This window comes from Arachis hypogaea, chromosome 7, assembly GCF_003086295.3.
Source record: "Arachis hypogaea cultivar Tifrunner chromosome 7, arahy.Tifrunner.gnm2.J5K5, whole genome shotgun sequence".
NCBI classification, from domain to species: Eukaryota; Viridiplantae; Streptophyta; class Magnoliopsida; order Fabales; family Fabaceae; genus Arachis; species Arachis hypogaea.
This window is the reverse complement of record NC_092042.1, coordinates 129,074-148,652: the sequence shown is the minus strand read 5'-3', so window position 1 is coordinate 148,652 and position 19,579 is coordinate 129,074. Positions and strand designations below refer to the sequence as shown.

The 19,579-nt window shown below is 33.0% G+C and overlaps 3 protein-coding genes across 10 annotated transcripts; 2 read left to right on the top strand and 1 right to left on the bottom strand.

Annotated features, from left to right (window-relative positions):
- The first annotated feature begins 424 nt into the window (after window positions 1-424).
- On the top strand, window positions 425-7,341 carry LOC112764832 (protein POLLEN DEFECTIVE IN GUIDANCE 1). 2 transcript variants are annotated; one of them, XM_025810626.3, is made up of 11 exons: window positions 425-1,402; window positions 2,007-2,158; window positions 2,418-2,521; window positions 3,041-3,129; window positions 3,246-3,319; window positions 3,916-4,066; window positions 4,246-4,413; window positions 5,348-5,445; window positions 5,554-5,676; window positions 6,426-6,494; window positions 6,592-7,341. In XM_025810626.3, exons 1-11 carry the CDS (start codon window positions 772-774, stop codon window positions 6,790-6,792), a joined length of 1,860 nt encoding a protein of 619 aa, XP_025666411.1. In that variant the 5' UTR covers window positions 425-771; the 3' UTR covers window positions 6,793-7,341. The 2 variants fall into 2 exon arrangements, with proteins under 2 accessions (XP_025666411.1, XP_025666412.1); XM_025810627.3 differs by lacking the exon at window positions 2,418-2,521 and having other exon boundaries at window positions 454-1,402; window positions 3,045-3,129.
- Window positions 7,342-9,850: 2,509 nt separating this feature from the next.
- On the bottom strand, window positions 9,851-13,324 carry LOC112764720 (cytochrome c oxidase assembly protein COX11, mitochondrial). Of its 6 annotated transcripts, none has more exons than XM_025810478.3 (9): window positions 13,155-13,324; window positions 12,918-13,026; window positions 12,595-12,722; window positions 11,909-12,269; window positions 11,765-11,817; window positions 11,247-11,319; window positions 10,814-10,918; window positions 10,490-10,570; window positions 9,851-10,409 (listed from the first exon to the last, which is right to left on the bottom strand). In XM_025810478.3, the coding sequence occupies exons 3-9, from the start codon at window positions 12,672-12,674 to the stop codon at window positions 10,308-10,310; spliced, it is 855 nt and encodes a 284-aa protein (XP_025666263.1). In that variant the 5' UTR covers window positions 12,675-12,722; window positions 12,918-13,026; window positions 13,155-13,324; the 3' UTR covers window positions 9,851-10,307. The 6 variants fall into 6 exon arrangements, with proteins under 6 accessions (XP_025666263.1, XP_072055942.1, XP_025666262.1 ...); XM_072199841.1 differs by having other exon boundaries at window positions 11,909-12,185; XM_025810477.3 differs by having other exon boundaries at window positions 12,918-13,031; window positions 13,155-13,312.
- LOC112764722 (uncharacterized) lies at window positions 13,171-16,192 on the top strand. Of its 2 annotated transcripts, XM_025810481.3 has the most exons (9): window positions 13,171-13,313; window positions 13,401-13,522; window positions 13,799-13,850; window positions 14,343-14,613; window positions 14,698-14,759; window positions 14,979-15,177; window positions 15,271-15,367; window positions 15,563-15,645; window positions 15,866-16,192. In XM_025810481.3, exons 3-9 carry the CDS (start codon window positions 13,803-13,805, stop codon window positions 15,871-15,873), a joined length of 768 nt encoding a protein of 255 aa, XP_025666266.1. In that variant the 5' UTR covers window positions 13,171-13,313; window positions 13,401-13,522; window positions 13,799-13,802; the 3' UTR covers window positions 15,874-16,192. The 2 variants fall into 2 exon arrangements, with proteins under 2 accessions (XP_025666266.1, XP_025666267.1); XM_025810482.3 differs by lacking the exon at window positions 13,171-13,313 and having other exon boundaries at window positions 13,424-13,522; window positions 14,333-14,613.
- Window positions 16,193-19,579: the final 3,387 nt, after the last annotated feature.

Here is a 19,579-nt window from a genome sequence, read left to right as displayed (position 1 = left end):
TGAGTATTAATTTATTCTGCCACGAGACCTGTAGCATATTTTGGTCAAGCATGTAATATGGGCAGATAATGTTGATTAAGCAACTGCATAAATATAAATATTGTTCAAGTAGAAACAAGCATATATTATTGTAATGAAGCATTATTTATTTAATTCAGTTGTCATGAAAATTGATCGTGAAAATTGTATTATTAAACTCATTTTATTCGTTTTTGTGTATTGTACAGGTTTATTCACTAGCATAATTAGATGATCTAGCTTGCATTATAAGTAGATCAAAATAATTTATAATATTAAGTCAACAATAAGAGTAAATCAAAATTAGCCAAACTTCAAATTATATAATCTTTTCATATTCATCTAGAGACTATGTGTTTGAATCTCACGCCTAAATTAAAAGAAAAAAAAAGAGTAAATCAAAATTAAACCAATCAACTAGAGAGTAAAGAACTTTGGTGAGGACCAAAAAAACGCACACACACACAATTAGCAGAGGAATGAGAAAGCGCGAATGAAACGAGTCCTGCTGGACTCTGCTTTGGAACAAAGGAACAAAAGAAGTGAACAAACGAAAAACAGAGCGTCTCTGTTTCCTTCACACCAATCAAATCATCATATCATAATTCATAAACTATCACATACGCTTCCAACGCGATTCTTCTTCCCAAACATAATAAAGGCTTCAAAATTCAATTCACATGCAAATTACAAAATTCCTAATTTACCCCCATTTATTCACCACCAAGGCAACAACGCTTCTCGTAGATTCCGATGGCGTTGAGAACCGCTGGCAGAAAACTCTCCTTCGATGTTCTCCGCCACCGTGACGACGACGACGACGCTGCTGTTCCGATCAACAGAGCAGAATCAGACCCGACGCAAACGGCGACGATGCGCAAGAGCCGCAAGCAGAGAAGGAATAAGAAGAAGAAGGACCAGAAGCTTCTAGAATCTTCTTCTGTAACGGGAGCTGATCTGTGTTCCGCCGTTGAGGATTCCAGAACTCTTAATTCAGATTCCGTTACATCCGATCCGCATTTTCCGCTTCAGAATGGAAGCGCTTGCAACGGATTCGAGCTCGGGGCTCGGAAGTTTTACTCCACCGGTAGCGTAACGTTGGTGGAGGAAGAGGAGAGTGCGGCGAGCGTTTGTACTGGTCCGGCGACCGGGTTTAATTTTGGTGAACTGAGGCAGAGAGCTGTGAACAGTGGTAGCTCTGAGGATTTGGCGAATTCAGCTGCTGTGGCTGTTGACGGCGGAGGGAAGGATGATGGTGGTGCGAAGGCGAGTCCGATTGAGAATCCAAAGCTGACGAATGAGAATGATCGGAACGGTGGTGTTGCGAAGTTGGAGACTGTGGAATCGTTGGATTGGAGGCGTGTCATGTCAGAAGATCCGAATTGTGAGTGAGATTGTTGCTTGATCTTCTGCATGCATTGTCGCATCTGTTATATTTCATGATATGGATTGAATTTTCAATTGGAAGGAAATGAGGACGATGAAATTGTATTTTCAATGAAACAGGGTTTAAAAAACTTTTGATGCATGATTATAATATGAGGTGTTAACCAGATGAAAAATGGAAAATGCCAGATGACAAATTTCATGCAGTTTCAATTATGGTGGAGCTCAAACTGTATCCAAACCAATGTATAATATTACATGTCTGAATCAATTTCATTTGTGATTTTTGTTACAATACAACTACACTTTGCATTGGCTTCCAAAGGCTATATATGGTTGATCAATGGAATGGCTAATGCAGTGCAGCCATTTGAGCGTTGACTGATATCTATGTATGAGAGTGAATTATTTTGACATTCATGAATATTTTTATGCCTGTTCTATTGTTATACTTTGAAACTAGTCTGGCAGTCTGTGTGATACTTCTTAATGTGAAGCAATATCTGCTTGCCTTTGCTGAATACTGTCTGTCTTCTCTTTGGCTTAATTAATTGACATGTGGTGATAGTTTGTTTTTAAACTTTTTAATTTTGTTATGTCAGATGTATTTTTGGTGGATAAATCTCCTCTAGCATACTTCTTGGAAGAAATGCACAATGGAAATTCTTTACGGAGTACAACAACACTTGGAAATGAAAAAGAACGAGAGAGAGTCTATGACACTATCTTTCGCTTGCCATGGAGATGTGAATTGGTACACTTCCTTTTCTCGATTGAAAATGGGAAGATAATTTGAAATTTGAAATGACTCTAGTTATATTTTTGTGTTGTCGTTTATAGATATATGTTCCTGGTTTAGCTGCCTATATTACCTTCACAATAGTTGGAATAAACTCAGAAGTTTCAGGGAAAAATGAAAAACACTAAACCTTCCTTTACCCTTGCTAACATATAGTAGCATATTCTACTAGTGCATTTTCTGCTGTGGCAACTCAAACACAATGTAATTGCAGCTTATTGATGTTGGCTGCTTTGTCTGCTTCGATTCATTTCTTTCATTATTAACTATCATGCCAACAAGAATCATGATGACCGTTTGGAAGCTTTTAAAGACAAGGTTTGTCACCTTTACTAAATTTTATTCCCTCGAAATAAAATGTTAGTAGTTGGCCATGCATGTGGGATTTTAGGTTATAGAAAATTCAAAATTCTGCAGCATTTATTTCTTCAATTTGAGTTAGTGATTTAGGCAGTGTCCATCTGTTGCAATCATCTTTTTTTGGATAGAGTCAATCTATTACAATCTTACTAATGCCTTATAAATATCTGTAGATCTTTGAATGATGAGTACGAAATGAATGTGTGAACCGTGTCATCCTAGATTAAGCAGTTGGTCCAAATCCAGTTAGACATTGGATATGGTATTGGCCCTGAATTTTTGAACTTTATCTAGACTGTATTAGTCGCTGATTCTTTCAGCTGAATATAAGACCAATCTCTGTCACTACAAAATCAACTTGTTCTTGTACTTCGATTAGTATCCTCTTGTTCATCCCAATTCTTGTGTTCAGTTTTAAAACTTGTTGTAGTCCATCAATCTTAGTATCATAATTTGACCTTATCATGCTTGTGGCAGGCAGTTCAAGAGGTTGTCTGCTATGGAATTATCAGATTTTGGCTGCTTTCTTATTATGAGTTGTGGAGTCATTCTTCTGCAGCAGACAGGTCTTCTGATTCTCTGCTCCTATGATCGTATGTTATATCATTAATTTTTGTGTTGATAAGCTATAATGCTATATACTGAATTTGTTTTATTCATCCTTAAAATCATGCTGCCTCAGATATCAGCTTAATATATCATATGATCCGTGGTCAAGGAACAATCAAATTATATGTGGTCTACAATGTTTTAGAGGTGAGCATTTTCGTAATACATAAATCTCAGTTATAGGGAATAAGTAGTTCTCCATATGTCGATCCGTATTGTCAATTTTCAATCAAGATGAATGTTCATGTGAGAAAGATCTTGGCTTGACAATGGAAGGGAACTAATTCAAGTCAGAGATCAGTGTCAATATGCTATGCTATCTCCATGTTTTTATTTTTCATAAACACAAATTTGAGTGGCAGTATCCCTGCTCTTCCAAAGAAGTACATACACTATTGTTTTGTAGCAAACCTGAATTAGTGACAATTGGCAGGAAACTCAAAATTTATATGCAAGAAGGGATGTGGAAAAATAATAGTGTTGCCTCGACTTAGGTCCAATTTGGGCATGCCAATTGAAAATGTAACTGAAAAGAGCAGGATGTATGTTCTATGATGGAATACACAAGTAATAGTTATATAACATGGATTGGTGGCCTTTGGTCATTTAACCATCCAGTCAAAAGCTACTGGAATTATAATCAAATCTGCTACTGCTTTTACTTTATGTTGATTGATTAAATGCTTTAAATCAATGTGATTTACTCTGAAACTTATACTGGAAGTTTGTGACTGATCTTGCAGATTTTTGATAAATTATGTCAAAGTTTTAATGGGGATGTACTGCAAACGTTCTTTCATTCAGCTGAAGGACTTGCAAGTTGTCCACCAGAAAGTACGAGATTCTGGATTTGGAGATTTATTGCCGATGAATCTTTAGCTATTGCTGCTTCAAATATCCTTCCTCTTTGGAATTACTTTTGTTTTCTCAGATTCTTAGGCCCCCCCCCCCCCCCCCCCCAAAAAAAACCAAAGAAAAGGGAAAAATCACAGATGTTTTGTTAACTATCCTATCTTATTCTTTTGTAAGCAAAAGTAAGAAACAGAGGTTGTTGGTTCCTTGACTAGTCTTACTTGTTCATTCTTTTATCTTATTAGCTCAGGCAATCACTCTATCAACCTGTATAGTTGCTCACAACAATGCATTGTTCGCTTTGCTGGTGTCAAATAATTTTGCTGAGATAAAAAGCAATGTGTTTAAGCGATACAGCAAGGACAATGTACACAGTTTGGTTTACTTTGGTAAGTTATTGTGCCTACTAGAGTTTCTTTTCCTTTGATTTCTGCGTATTTGGTATATTGATGATTAGTTCCTATGCTAAATAGAAAATAATGCAAACCGTTTTACAATATGATGAATAAAACTCACTTTTTAAGCAAAATGAAAGTTAGTTCTGGTGTTGAAGTCCATGATTAGTGCATCCCTTTGATTTAAATTCTAATTTTGTTAGGACTTAATGGGTTGCATTGGTCAAACACTAATAAATATTTTATGTATGGGTTTTGATCTTTTAATGAAATATGATATGAATATGATAAGGGTATTATGGGGAATTAGGAGGTAATTAGTTAGTGAGTGAGAATTATGGGAATATGAGTATAAATAAGGGACTATCAATATTTTAACAATAGAAATCTAGAAATGGTGTATGGTGTATTCTGTTGATTGTCAGAATCTGAAATTCCTTATCCTTCCAGTCTAGGAGATAGACTCCACAATAAACCAGGTTCACTCAATTCTATTCTTCACTTGTGTATTACAATAGTGATAGTCCCTTATTTATACCCATAGTCCTATAACTCCCACTCACTAAATAACTACTTCCTAATTCCCCATAATACCCTTATCACATTTGTATCAAAATAATTTTTGCAAGAATGGCAATAACATGAACTTATTGTGCATAGTAAATTAGTAAGACTGAAAGAATTTCAAATATTAACTGTTTATATTTGACTAGGATTTGTTCTGGATTTGACATTCATACTACGACCATTTTTTCTCTCTAGATTTTATATTTATTTTTCTCTATAGACATGATACATGATAGAGCTCAATGACGTCGTTTGATTCATGTAGCCGACCCCACCTAGTGGGACAAGGCTTTGTTGTTGTTGTTGTTGTTGTTGTTTGTTCTGATCTTCTCTTTTCCCTTTTACTTGTGGTGATGAGCAGATTCTATAGAGAGATTCCATATTTCAGCATTTATCTTATTTGTTTTGGCTCAAAATATTCTGGAGGCAGAGGGTCCTTGGTTTGAGAGTTTTCTTAGTGTAAGCTTTCAAAGTATTTTAGCTCATGATATTTATTAAGTTCGTCATATGGGAATCAGTTTTCTTTCTTGACCGAGACTTGCTCCTGACACATTTTGGATGGTGCAGAATGTTCTATTGGTTTATGTATGCGAAATGATAATTGATATCATCAAGCATTCATTCATTGCTAAATTCAATGACATCAAACCCATTACATACTCTGAGTTCCTTGAAGACCTCTGTAAACAGGTATTTTCATCTGATTTTATGTGCATATCATCCATGCACTATTATTGGTTGTTTATTCTGATTAAGAAGGCATTAAACAGCTGGCTGTGCATGGTTAATTTGCATATGTTTCAAATCCCTCATGTGGTGGAGAATTTGAGTGGCTTTATGAGCAATAATACATTGAAAGTACCACAGCCTTCCATAATTCAATTTCCAAATTCCTTTTGTGATTATCTGTTGTAAACTTGTAATATGTTTTCCTTTACTGCGATATTGAATCCAATATGGTTTTATATGCCTTTTGTATTCCTTTCTAGCAATATGGTTTAATCTCTCTAAATAACTTGGTCATTTTTCTTCTCAATTGATTTTGTCCCTTTGATTTCTTTCATTATTGTTTCTTTGATTTATAGTTTAATTCCAGTGAGTTCAGTTTATAAGTGAATACTTTTACCATATTTCACCAAAAGTAATAAAAGAAAAAGAGAACGAGAATACTTTTACCATATGGAAGGGGTTTTTTTTTTTTATATAAATAGGCATTTGCACATGGTGTTTCCTGTTGGAAAGCAAGAATATGCTATGTAGTTGACACTTGAGATGACACTTGAGAAAGCCAACTATTACTGCATAAAGAATGATGTATAATTCTGCAACTTTAAGTTGGTTTATACTTTTTTTGATAATTACATTGCTTTAGCTGACTCTATGATGGAAATTTCCCTAAGAATACAAGCCTGACACTTGACTCTTTTTCTTATCTGTAGACTTTAAATATGCAAACTGAGGGTGTGAAGAAAAACCTTACTTTTGTCCCCCTTGCTCCAGCATCTGTGGTAATCATAAATGTTTTAAATGCTGCATTTCCTATATGCTAATTTGCTATTTGTTGCTAATTTAATGTCTGTGTACTTCTTTATTGCTTGTTCTCAGGTTATTCGAGTGCTGACTCCAGTTTTTGCTGTAAACATTCCTCCCAATCCCCTTCGATGGAGGCTTTTCTGGATTCTGCTTTTTACAGCAATGACCTATGTTATGCTTACAAGCCTTAAGGTCCTTGTTGGCTTGGGCCTACAGAAACACGCCACCTGGTATGTTAACCGGAGGAGGAAGCACCATCTTCATGCAGATTAGGTTAAAAGGGAAAAAGTTTCTGTCTCAAGTCATGGTGCTTCGCCATGAAGGCCTCCATGCATGTGCCCGCAGATCATCTACGAGATGACCACCGGCAGATGATTTGAGAAGTCGATTCTCAAATCATCATTGATAACTGGCACATACAGGAGAAAATTCTTGTTCAATCTCTTGGTTTTTCGAACTTAAGATGAGCCTATGAATGGTTTCACCTTGCAATTTTGATATCAGGATGAAGGCATAGTTTGATGAATACAGAATAACGATACAAGGTTGTATAGGCTGCATGAATCCCATCCCTTTAACCTGCAGCAGAGTTTCTATAGTTCTATACCCCTCCAATTCATACATTGCCATATTGGACCGTACCAATTGCCTTCAAAGAAAAGTTAGTTTCACACCCCTTATTTTGGCCTCTTTCCATATGCCAGATATACACAGAAGCAACATACATGCAGTGCTATTTGTTATTATAAAATGTAAAAATTTCTACTTTCATATTATGCTTATTATAGGCGCAATCAAAATCCCCAGGTGGGTTCATAAGAAGTCTGAGTTTTTGTGCTTCATGCATCTAGTGTGGTTGTGATACTAATGTTTACCATGGAAATTTAACTGATAGTGATCATGGTGTCCTTTTAGTTTTTGAAAGTTAAGTACTGAATTTCATTAAACAAAGCTTAAGGTACAAGGAAGCAACAGGATAACCTTAGTGGAGAGAGTAAGTTTATTACATGCAAATTTGAAAGTTATCACAAATAAGGGAGAAACCAATAATCTTACACATCAAGTAATCCTAAATGGGAGGAATTGGAAATCTTGTCCTTTGAAATCAACTTGGTTGTTTTCAAATCTCTCGGGAAGAAAAGACGGAATGGATTCTCTCAAATTTTTTTTAACAATTAAGGGGATAAAGTGTGATTTTTTACCATTAATTTTGTAAGTGGGACAAAGAATAAATATGAGAGAAAGAGTAATGAAATGCTAGAAATTACACTTTACACCCTTAATTTTTTTTAACAATTGAGAGGATCTATTTTCGAAATTCTTCAGGATTTTTCCATAACTCAGGTCCCTTCGAATTTCCCATACATTAAAAAATGATAAATTTTATCTAATTCTCTTTAAAATAACATGTAATTTATCCTTTATGATGTGTCAATTTTTAATTAGATATTATCTTACTCTGATAACTAATTATATTTGTGACTTGAGTTATTTCAATTTAATTAGAGTTAATTTCTAAAAACCCAATTTTTTTTAACAAAATATTATTTGCACCTCAAAATCAGCCATTAAAATTAGCTAGTATATGTTTGTGTACGAAAACAATACATATATAGTTTAACTCTATTCTACCTTAGTAGTTGATTTTGGTGTATAGCTCAAATGGAATAATTTTCCTATACTCACATAGAAGTTACCGAGTTTAAGTCTCACCGACACACAAAAAAAAAACGTTGTTTTTCAAATTACCAACTTTTTTGTGTTGATTGTATAAAAAAAAATCTGATAATAAACATCATCAACATGAAGATGTGGTTATGTGTATAAAGTCAAAATAGGATAGAAATAAAGATCTTTTTATGGCAAATTTTAAAGTGGAAACAGAATTCTATTTTTGATCTGGTAAAATATAAAGGATTGTCACACAATAAAGTCTTAATAATAGCCACAATATTTTATGATAAAGATACTAATGCTTGAATATGGCAAAGCACTTTAAATGGAATCACTTTTTAGTTTTTACTCCCCTGTAATGGTTGATGATACAAAATATATTCTAAAAATAGAGTCGTTAAAATGAGCTGCATTTTGTGGGTTCGTCGGTTCGCTTGTAAAAAGAAACGACTTGTTTAAAAACGGGTCAATTTGGCTTGGCTTAAATAACTTATGAGACTGAAACAGTCTTGGATCAAGTTGGCACGAGTTGTTTCGTCCGACTCTTTTTTTTATTTTTTATATATAAAATTTGCTGAGTTTATATTATACACTATTTTTGTTATAGATTTGTTAATTAATTTTTTAGATTTTAAATAACTTACTATGAAAATATATGAATGTATGATAATGTTTTATTTGTATGGATATTAAATAAAAAATTCTTAAAATTATGTAGTATTATTTGTTTTTTTTTTTTTGTAAAAGTCAAACAATTAAAACCCTTTAACTTGTTAGCTCAAGCAAGTCGAGTCGAACTAATATTTTTTTGACTTATTTAAAATATGGGTCAATTTGCTTTTTAATTTGGCACATTTCTATCTAAAAGTTGTATTGTATCATGTATTTATTCATTTATTTTCATACATTAAATTATTAACTCTCTTTTTTTTCTTTCTTACGATGTCTCCAAATCTGACAAATTAAGGGGTAATCTATTACGACTAATTCAAGTTGGTTCAACTCTCTCTTTTCTGTTATTTGTTATTACGCTTTATTTAATGTTGTTTGCCATATTATCTAAATGGAAAGTTTAGGGGGCCAGCAGTTTTGTTGAATTTTAGCCAGCATGTAGCCAGCAGAAAAATGTGAGTCATTGGATGAAATCTCACACCATTAGATCATCATTAATGGCTATTTGATGGCTACCAATCACAAAAGTTGCTGGCCCCCTAGCATTGCTCATATCTAAAAGCTAATTGTCAAAAAAGTAAAATAATTAATATTTAATTTAAAAATTTAAAATTTATTATAAAAAATAAATTAGACAAAAATTAAACACCAAATAAAAAATACTATAAAATTTTCCTTATTTAATAGTAAATTAGGACGAAGCCAAGAGTTAATCTATTACAACAAAACGAGAAAAATTGTTTAGAATTATATGAATTTTGTATATTTTGACACTTAATGCCTTTGATCTTTAACCAATGAAGGTTTAAAGGGAAAAAGTGTTCAAACCTGAAGCATCATTAAATGTTTGGACTGTTGTGCGACAAAGATAATATACCCACTTACCTGGATACTTTGCTGTTAGAAGATATGAATGTGCTTTACCATGTCATAAAGTGAAGGAGTAATCGCAGTTGAGTCGATGTGCCCACTTATAATAAAGTTATTTGATCAAAAGGTTTTTACTACTTCACTTTATCATTTCACATTGTAATGTCAAGACACTGAAGTAACACTGATTCAGCAAGATATTGAACTATCTTAACTGTTCTACAAGCGACTAATAATGCAAAGTGATACCGAATGATACAAATACAATTTAGACAATAGATTCAGTGTAATTCACAACCTCATGCCCTGGTAACTCAAATGTTCAAAACTTGATCGGAAAAGTTTTCTAACAGCCCTTCTGGAAACGATCAAGAACTTCGCAAACTTACGGGAGAAAAGGTAATTTCATCTTTATTTTGAATTTGAATTACAAACGAAGTTCAGTCCTTCACAAATCACCAGAAATATGTAATCATATCTTGAGCTTCATGGATGTGCTAAGCATCGTTTGCCTTGAGTCGTAGCAAGTAGCAAGCTTGTTATTTGAATCTCATGTAAACATTCAAGAGATCTCACTCCTCAGAAACCTTGAAGAAAGTGTATGATAATATTATGTTATTGACACCATCCATTCTAGGGTCGGTCTCAATTTCTGGGTCAATGTAAAAGAATACCTACAATACAAGTAATACACTGTTTAGATTTTAGATGCATGTAAATCTGTTCCCCAGGAACTATTTTTGAAACCACTTACAGGCATGTCAATCTGCTCCCCAGGAAGAAGCCGCTGCTCCTCAAAACAGAAGCATTGTATTTTATTGAAGTACACTGCAGCCTGTATAAGAGAGTTTATGATTTATACGTTTTCCCTCCCTAAATTCTTTGGGTAGCTCTATGAAAGAAATCAAAGTTAATCTCCGAAGGCAACTATATGAGTTCAGCAGAAAAGGGAAACACAAAAGACTTCCAACAGCAGGAAAAGCAAAAAATGCCATTATGCTCTTATCATATAGTAGAAAGACCATGAAGAATTTGTCTCCATATACAACATAACAGAAAATTCATCGCAAGTCGTTACCTTCATAGGAGTGACATTATATGTAGAAACACCAGTTATTGGAGTGGAACTTTTGTTTTCAGCCGTATAAAATGCAAGGGCACTTTCTCCAGGCTTGACTCTTACCTATTAGAATAACCAAATAATGCTACATAACCAATCTAGCAAGTGTTAACCGTAAATGCAACTAGAACCAGATCAGAAAATACTATATCAGTCTCTATAGAAATTAAATTGTGACAACCAAGCTTTTTTATTTAATATGATAATCAACAGTTCTCTCCAAGCTAGCAGAATGGAACTTTAATAGAATAATATAATATAATATAAGTAAACTTAATGGTTCCAAGAAATTATAAGTAAAAGTTCCTCAATGAATACTTGCACAAGTTATAATTCTGTTTCCTGATGGAAATACAGCATACATGCAGTAAGGTGTTAAGTAAAGAAAAACCTCTCTTTGAGTAGGAATAAACTTCCATGGCATGCCATCAGCAATATCAGCATTGAACTGCACTACAATTTCCCTGATAAAAATATAGTAACTCATCAAACTAGCAGTCTATTACAACCGTATCAAAGTCAACTTCTAAAACGAAGAGCCTAATTGAGGTTTATTGACTAATGCCTTGTAAGCATATCACTTATTGAATCATTATTCACTTGTCCCTTTGACAAAACCAAATGTGAAGTCCCAAGGCTGATATCGCAAGTTTAGTGCAATGTACCCAAATATATCATAGGGCTTAAGAAATATAGTAGAACAGTAGTCTTGCATAAATTCCCAATATTACAAAAAGTGGCACAGAATTCGAACCAGTGAAAACATTTTTTTTAAATAAGATACTTGGAAATTGATCAACTATTGCTAATAAACATATATTCTTCAACCTGAGGAAATAGAAATCACAAAAAAGGTCCTGCAAACATCTACTAGTAAAAAGGTAGAATATATGAAGTAGAAAGTAACACCTTGTGGCAACTGTTTTCTCTTTATCATGTCGTGCAATCTTTTCTTCAACAGTCTGAAGAAAATGTAAAATTGTCAAACAAAATTGAAGTTGCCAATCAATTTGGTGAGGAAAAGAAAAGCCTTGAAATCAAACTCGACCAAACCTCACGCCTTTGAACAGTTCCCCCATATCCAGTTGCTTGACAAAATCTCCTGTACAAGGGAACAGCAGCATAGGTGACTCCGACCATTCCAAAAACCAAGCCAGTCAAATATAAGAGCATCTTTTGTGATTTCTTTTCTTTGGACGCATGAGACGAAAAATGTCTAACACCGGATGTAGCACCTGAACTTCTAACATTCTGTGAAGCAGAGGCCAATGAGTGAAAACACTGATGGAATGACTTTGTACTCAATTCCTGGTCAAGCTTTGACAATTGTCTTGTAGAAGTGAAAAAATGTTGGAACCCAATATTACAACTAATGGACTTGTAACTTGATACTTCAGAAACAATAGATAGGCACCTGAATCAAAAACAAATTATACACCACTGACAACTTGCTGGAATTGAAACTATTACTTTCACTATTATCTATTATTATTATTTTTGCTCTGGAAGTCAAACTTTAGAGAGGCAAAAACGGTACCCAGCACATATGTGAATCTTTATATTTAAAAAAATCACTAAAACTTTGAGAGTATATAGTTTTAGAAATCTGATGTAGTTTTATTTATTTTGTTACCGATATGTTTCAAAACATTACTTACTACCTATAAGAATCATCAGTATTTAGCATTTAACAAAGAATGTAACAGCAAAACCTTAGGAGTGAAATAACATGGCATTACCTGGATTCAGGAGAGGCATTTTGCAAAGTCCTAAAGTATGGTGAGAGATGGATTCTCCTACCTAGCCTCGACCATATCATGGTTAGACCAACTGCTTTCCAAACGATAACAGGATATTCAGTGCTATCCTGGCAAGCAACAAAAATTTAGTGCAAACTTAAGTGAAACGGTGTTTACAAAAAAAAAAAAGAGAAATTATATACAAACGTAATGTTCCGATTCCATCATACCAACCCAAAAACACAATGGTGCATAGAGTCGGCATATAACGGTGAAAATGTAGTAAAGATTTGCAAGAGCAAGAGGGAAAGAAAGAGATTCACCAAGATCGTTGAAGTTGAAAGGAAGAACGGAAGTGAAGGTTTCTTCTGGAGAGGAATTACGGTGGCCCTAGCTAGTGGGCGCCATTAAGCCACGGAGGAGCTCGATGCTCTGCACTATAAACAAGTTTAAAAGTATTTAGGGCAAATTAAAGTATAATAATATATAAATAGTTAAGAAAGTGAAAGATTTGGAGATTTATTTGAAAGAAAAGGCGAAGGAAGCTGTTGTTAGCATACTCATACAAATGGCCAAGGCTGGAGAAGACAACAAGAGCGACTTCAGCATCACAAAGCACAGACAGTTCATATGCTTTCTTCAGCAATCCGTTCCGCCTCTTACAGAACGTCACCTGCCGATTCGTCGTTCACGTTCACGTTTCCTGTTTCTCCTTCTTGGTTTGGATTCTCCATTCTTATTTCTTTTCCCTTTCTTTTCTCTCCTCATTGTTCATTGCACGTTGCTGATGGTTACCGATTCAACAGGTTAGAATCGTGTGACAATAAGAAGTGCTCGTTGCTCATGGTTCCCGGTGTAACCGGTTAGAATAATGTAACAATTATAAGCGCCATTTTCGCGTTTATTGCATCGCATACAGCGTGACAAGGTAATGCTACTTTCTCACCCACCTTTTTCTGTTTTTCCTCTTTTAATTATTATCTTCTTTGATTTCAATTTTGATCCTCTTTCTTCCCCTTCGTATTCGTTTCATTACTCTTCTTCTTCCTTTCTCAGATTCATCAAACCCGCACCTGAATTCCTCTCTATTGACCTTCCTAATTTCGATTCAAAATACTCATATTATTGTTTAGTGTTACTGCTGAGTGAATGCCATAATATGTTCTTCGGAATTTGATGGATTTTATGTTTTGCATACTGTTAGGATCATGGATTTGAAATATCCAGCTCGCAAGTTGTCTCGTTCCGTTCTCACTGTGAGTGTTCAATTTTCATGATTTATTACAAATTAGAGTAAAAAGACAAGGGGGGAAATGTGTATAATACATGTTTGGAACTGGCAATAATACAGTTACTGATTAAGTAAATGATGTAGCTAAAAAATGTCTCGGGAAACTTGTTAAGAAGATAATAATGGAAATTTTGTAGGTTTTTGACTTATTCAATGCACTGAAAGTATCAAAAACTTATCTTTCAATTAAACTTTTACTTTTATGGTGTTTTTAGTCTAGGAAGATCAATGGGTCATGACGATGCCATATTTCATAGAAATCATGCAATATTCCAATCTAAATGCATCATACTATTCCAATCTAAATGCAATATTCCAGTTTATTGCTGAACATAATAGCATTTGGCATAAGTTTAAGTGGTTACTTGGTCTAGGCACAGCAACTGAGCGCATGCTTTTCCATTCAAATCGAAAATGTTAAAAAGTGTATTCATTGTGGGTTTTAAGGCTTTTACAGATGGGCAATGTTGGGCTTCAACTCCTTTGGTACTTCCTACACATACTTCTCAGCATTTGGCATTCCATATTAGCAATCCGTTGTTTCATTGAAAGTTGTTTCATCACTTGTGGAGTATTGGAGAAATACAAGTCTCTTAATATAGCAAAGCTTCGGTACCTTGCCATTGTCATAGAAAGTGAAGATGCTCACCAAACTTCAAAAGTTGTCAAGCTCTTGCAGTGGCTGGATTCTATTGGGGTAAAGAATGTTTGCCTCTATGACATGAATGGTATGAAGCTTGGAGAAGCAGTAATGATAAACATTTTGTGATTCAGGCCATATATAAATATTTTCCTTGAATTCTGCATTTTAGGAGTGCTGAAGAAGTCTAAAGAAGCCATATTTGGAAAATTGAAGAATGCAAAACCAATAGAGGTACTATATGCATTTTTTGGTTTGGTAGTATGCTTCTTTCATAACATGTTAATGAACTTATGATATTTGCTTGCACAAAACAAGAAATATATCTTATATGTTGCCCCTAGTAATCATTATCGAGATTGAAACAATGTGTTGGTGGGAAAGTATGGATTTGATAGATATTCAATGGAAATCACTGTCAATGAGTTCTGATCTAGCATTAACTCAGTGCAGGAAGTTAATGAAGCTGTTACACTCCACGTTCCAGAGCACATGACTTTGGAATTTGTTTCTTACGCAGATGGAAAGGAGGCCATGGTAAAAGCAGCCAATTTTATTTTTGTAGAGAATTTGAAACGACAAAACTTTGGTGGAGAAATTGATGGTCAAGTGATATCAGAACCTCTCCTGAATGAGGCACTGAAAGTTGTTGGTTTGTTTGCTTTCTGAACCTACTAGTCATTTAAATAGTTCATTTTCTTGTTCAGGACATATTCACTTAATAATTATCTGGTTTCACTGTCAGGTTGCAAGGGTCCTGAACCTGACCTTTTACTTGTTTATGGGCCAGTGAGAAGCCACCTTGGTTTTCCTGCATGGAGGATTCGGTATACTGAGATTGTGTAAGCATTCTCTCTTTTGCTTTCCCTCTGTATTGGTGTTGCAGAGCTACTTCTCTTCTCAATTCCATTGCTGGATCATTAAACCCTAAATTTAATCTCCTTCCATTTGTATGTGTTTTGTAAATAGTAAAAGTTTCATTTTTTTTTTTTTGTATATATATATATTGAATAGATTCTGACAGATGTTTATTACAGACATATGGGATCATTGAACTTCTTGAGATATGGCTCCTTAATAAAAGCCATTTACAACTTCACAAAAGTGCACCAGAATTATGGTAAGTATTTTACAATGATTTTTTTTTTTTATAATTGGATTATGTTTGTATTGTTGTATTAGTTGCTTGAATGCAAGTATATAGCAAATCATATTGATAGACTACTCTCAACAATTATACTATATGGTTCTGTCTTCGGATGCTAGGTAGAGTTAGTATGTATTGAAATCAATATTCTATAGGTAACTCTAACATATTATCTTTTGGTTTGTGCTAACAGGTACGTAGTGAAGGAATTTGAGGATAACTGACTTGGCATTTGCAAGCCACATAGGAGTGAATAATAGAAAAATACTTAACTACATATATTTGAGTGGCAGACCTTTCGGTAGATGAGAAACATAATTGCAAATCATAATATAATTCTAATGTAAGTTTTTTGGGGGAAGGAAAAAAGAAAGAAAAAAGTTATATATATTACTCTCTTTACTCATATGTAGTTTTTGTCTTATAACTTTCGTGTATTTTTATTCAAATTGCACCATAAGAGACTGAGAAAGAGGATGCAGTTGTTGATATACAAACAAAGATGGTCGTATATTTCCAATTTCCACTCTTTCGTTTTTCTCACCAGGTTGTGAGATCTCTCTATATAAAAGAAAAAGAAAAGTAACGTGTAGTTGTCATTGCAAAGCAATGTTGTGTACTAATAACAGGACACATTGTATCGTGGAAGGGAAAAGAAAAGAACAGGGTACCTGATAATTACATTTTAGGTCCCTTTCACTTTAAAATCTCATTAGTTAAGCATAAGATATAGAGGTTAAATAAATAACAAAGACTTTTAAGATTATTTTTAGTTTTAGTTTTATTTAAGAAAAGCTTCCAAATGTAAACATGAAACATGATTGATTGTTTTTTCTTTTCTTTTCTTTTTTTCCTTGTCTTTCTTTGTTGGTGAAAGTTGTATATTTGAATTGAAGTGGGTAATGAGTTTGCATATACCTTTTTCTTTTCTTATTTGTGAAGACATATACATATATTGCCGTATGGTGCCAACAGCAACAAGGTGAATGAATTACTTGTTCATTCTATGACCACAATTCCATTTACTACTTTTCTATTGGAGTTGTTAGCTAGCCTACATTAGGCTGCGTTTGTTTACAGAGATAGGATATTGAAACATGGACACTGAGACATAAAATTGTGTTTGGCAAAAGAGACATGGACAGAGACAATGTGTTCAGAGACACTGAATTAGTTTATTTTGTGTCCATCCTGACAGGAAGGATACAAAATACACTAATAAGGAACACAACTTATTTTTTATTTTTTCTTTTATTATTTTTGTTAATTTTTTATAATTATATTTTTTATTATTATATTTTTCATCTCAAATTTTTTAAATGAAAAAAAAATAAAAATAAATTGAATTTTCATAATTTGTTCTAGTTTATTACCAAACAGAATAGAAAAATACAAAATTTTGTGTCTCTGTCCATCAGTATCTTGTCCTGTCCTGTTTTCAGTGTTTTATCCTGTTCTGTTCTTAGAAACAAACGCAGCCTTATATAGAGCATTTTCACCATATGTATAAAGCAAGTTTGATGATCATATTCTCTGCATTTCACTACTATACTATTTCAGCTGCATTCCTTTGTTGTCACTTGTAAGCGATTCAATTCTCTTTACTAACTACCCGGATTAATGGTCCCCTCCAACCTTGAGAAAATTAATTCTGGACAACACAAGAAAAAATCCAATGCTCAAAACAAAAGGGAGTGGGGTTGGAAGGGGCTTACATGATTTTTATTAAAAGGAAATGAAGAAAGAATTTTTTTTTTAAAAGAAACTGTATCTGTTTTCGTAATTCTAATAGAAGTTTAAGTAGTTTCTCATATAAATAAATAAATAATTCAAAATTTGTTTATTTAAATACTATGAAGATAGTTAAAAAAATGAGCTAGGATTCTTAGTTACTTTCCAATCTATGATATCATGGAAAGGTGTACTTTGAATTTATACCAATCACTAATTAACTTTTCTTAATCACATCTAGTAGTACATACTACATACACATTTACTTTCTACTGAGCTAGCTTCAGACCAGTTTAACCAGCTACTAATAGTCTCATATCTTAGTTTAATTTGGTTACACTTACACCAACCTAGCAACCTACATTTAGTTTTACTTTGAAATTTTTAAAAGTCAGTTAAATCAGAATAAAAATAACAAAGAAAAGAAGAAGAAGTAGAATATGCCTGACATATGTGCCATGTGAGTCCATAATAGGATATAATTAAGTTATTATTTGAAATGGATAATTATATAATTTTTTGAAATATTAAATCCTATTTTCTTTAAATCATTCTTTTCAAAATACAGAAGAAAAAATTGCAAAACTTCTTCCAAATTCGGTATCCTAATTCTCTTTATAATGGCTTTTCACTTTTCCTTCGTCATCGTTGCATCTTCCAAAATCGTTCACCCCGTCAAATAATTAACTTGAACATGCTTTGGCAAAAGTGAACCCATAAAACCTTCATTCCTATCTAATTTTCTATTATCTCCTTTAATAATAATATATCATTCTTTATATCAGTTTCATTCCGTAAGATTAAAATTTTAGCATGAATAGTTAGATTCATTTAAAAATTTGAAAGTTCATAGAATTTATAATTTGGTAAAAATATCTTTAAAAAATGAAAAAAAATAAAATAAAATGATATTCAAAGCATTCAACTAATATCACGGTAGATAGTGAGTGGTTACATTGAAGAGTGTTAATGTGCAGAAGTGGTTTGTTTAGAAAGATTGATTTGGAAAAAAAAAATGGTTATTAATATTTAAGAAATTAGATAATTACCTATTTTAAATAATAATTTAATTACAAAATAATTTTACTATAATTAAGATATTAATTTTAATTAAATTGAGGTAACTCAAGTTATAAATATAGTTTGTTATCAGATTAAAATAATATCTAATTAAAAATTAATATATAAAAAAATAAATTACATATTATTTTAAAAAGGATCAAATATAATTAAAATACCCTTGTTTTTGGAGGAATATCATACCCTTGGATCCGTCGATGTAATCTAAGACTTTCTTTGATCACACAATTCAAGTAGTTCTTTTTTTTTTTTTTTTTTTTGGTCAAGAATTCAAGTAGTTCTGATTCACATCATTTTCTTCCACTTTTGATTTGCTCCCCACAACTCTTCTTACTTCTTCTTGGGCTTTCTTCATGACATTTGGGTTCTTAAGGAGCTCAGCAAAAGTCCATTCTAGAGTTGTTGAAGCAGTATCACTTCCTCCAACAAACATGTCCTGGAATCATAAAAATGGGTTAATAATAACAGGCATTTGGTTAAGAATATAAAAATGAAATTTGTAAACAGTTTATCAATAAATCAACAATGTTAGGAACCAAGAGAGTAACAGCCAAAAACCAACCAAATATCTCTAGGTGAATTCAAAACCTCTACGTAGATGGTATTTATGCTAGGAATTAGAATGTTTCTTTTCTTTATAAATTGGATGATTCTAAATCTATTTTCTGATTTATAAAACCATGCAGCGTAACACCCAAAGGGCTTCGTGTGAGGTATGAAGAAACGGGCTTGATTCTGCGCCATGATCCTAGGAGTAGTTTTGGAAAGATATTTGTCAAAGGTTGATTTTACTTAAACAACAATTAATAACAAATATTGTAAATTAAAAAAATTAAATTAATTAAGAATGAAATATAAATTAATATGGTTTTGTTTAGTTTTTGACTGTAAGTTCTTAGTTTCATATACTTTTTCTAAATAAAAAGTCCATTATAATTTTGAAATTCTTAATTTTTAATAAAATGATTTATTTATTTTTTAACAAATGTCTTATTGCAAAACCTAGTATAATATGCTCTACCATTAATCATGCAAGAAAAATTATTAGAAATCTTAACTCATCTATAAATATTTATTAGAAAAATCATATTAGACT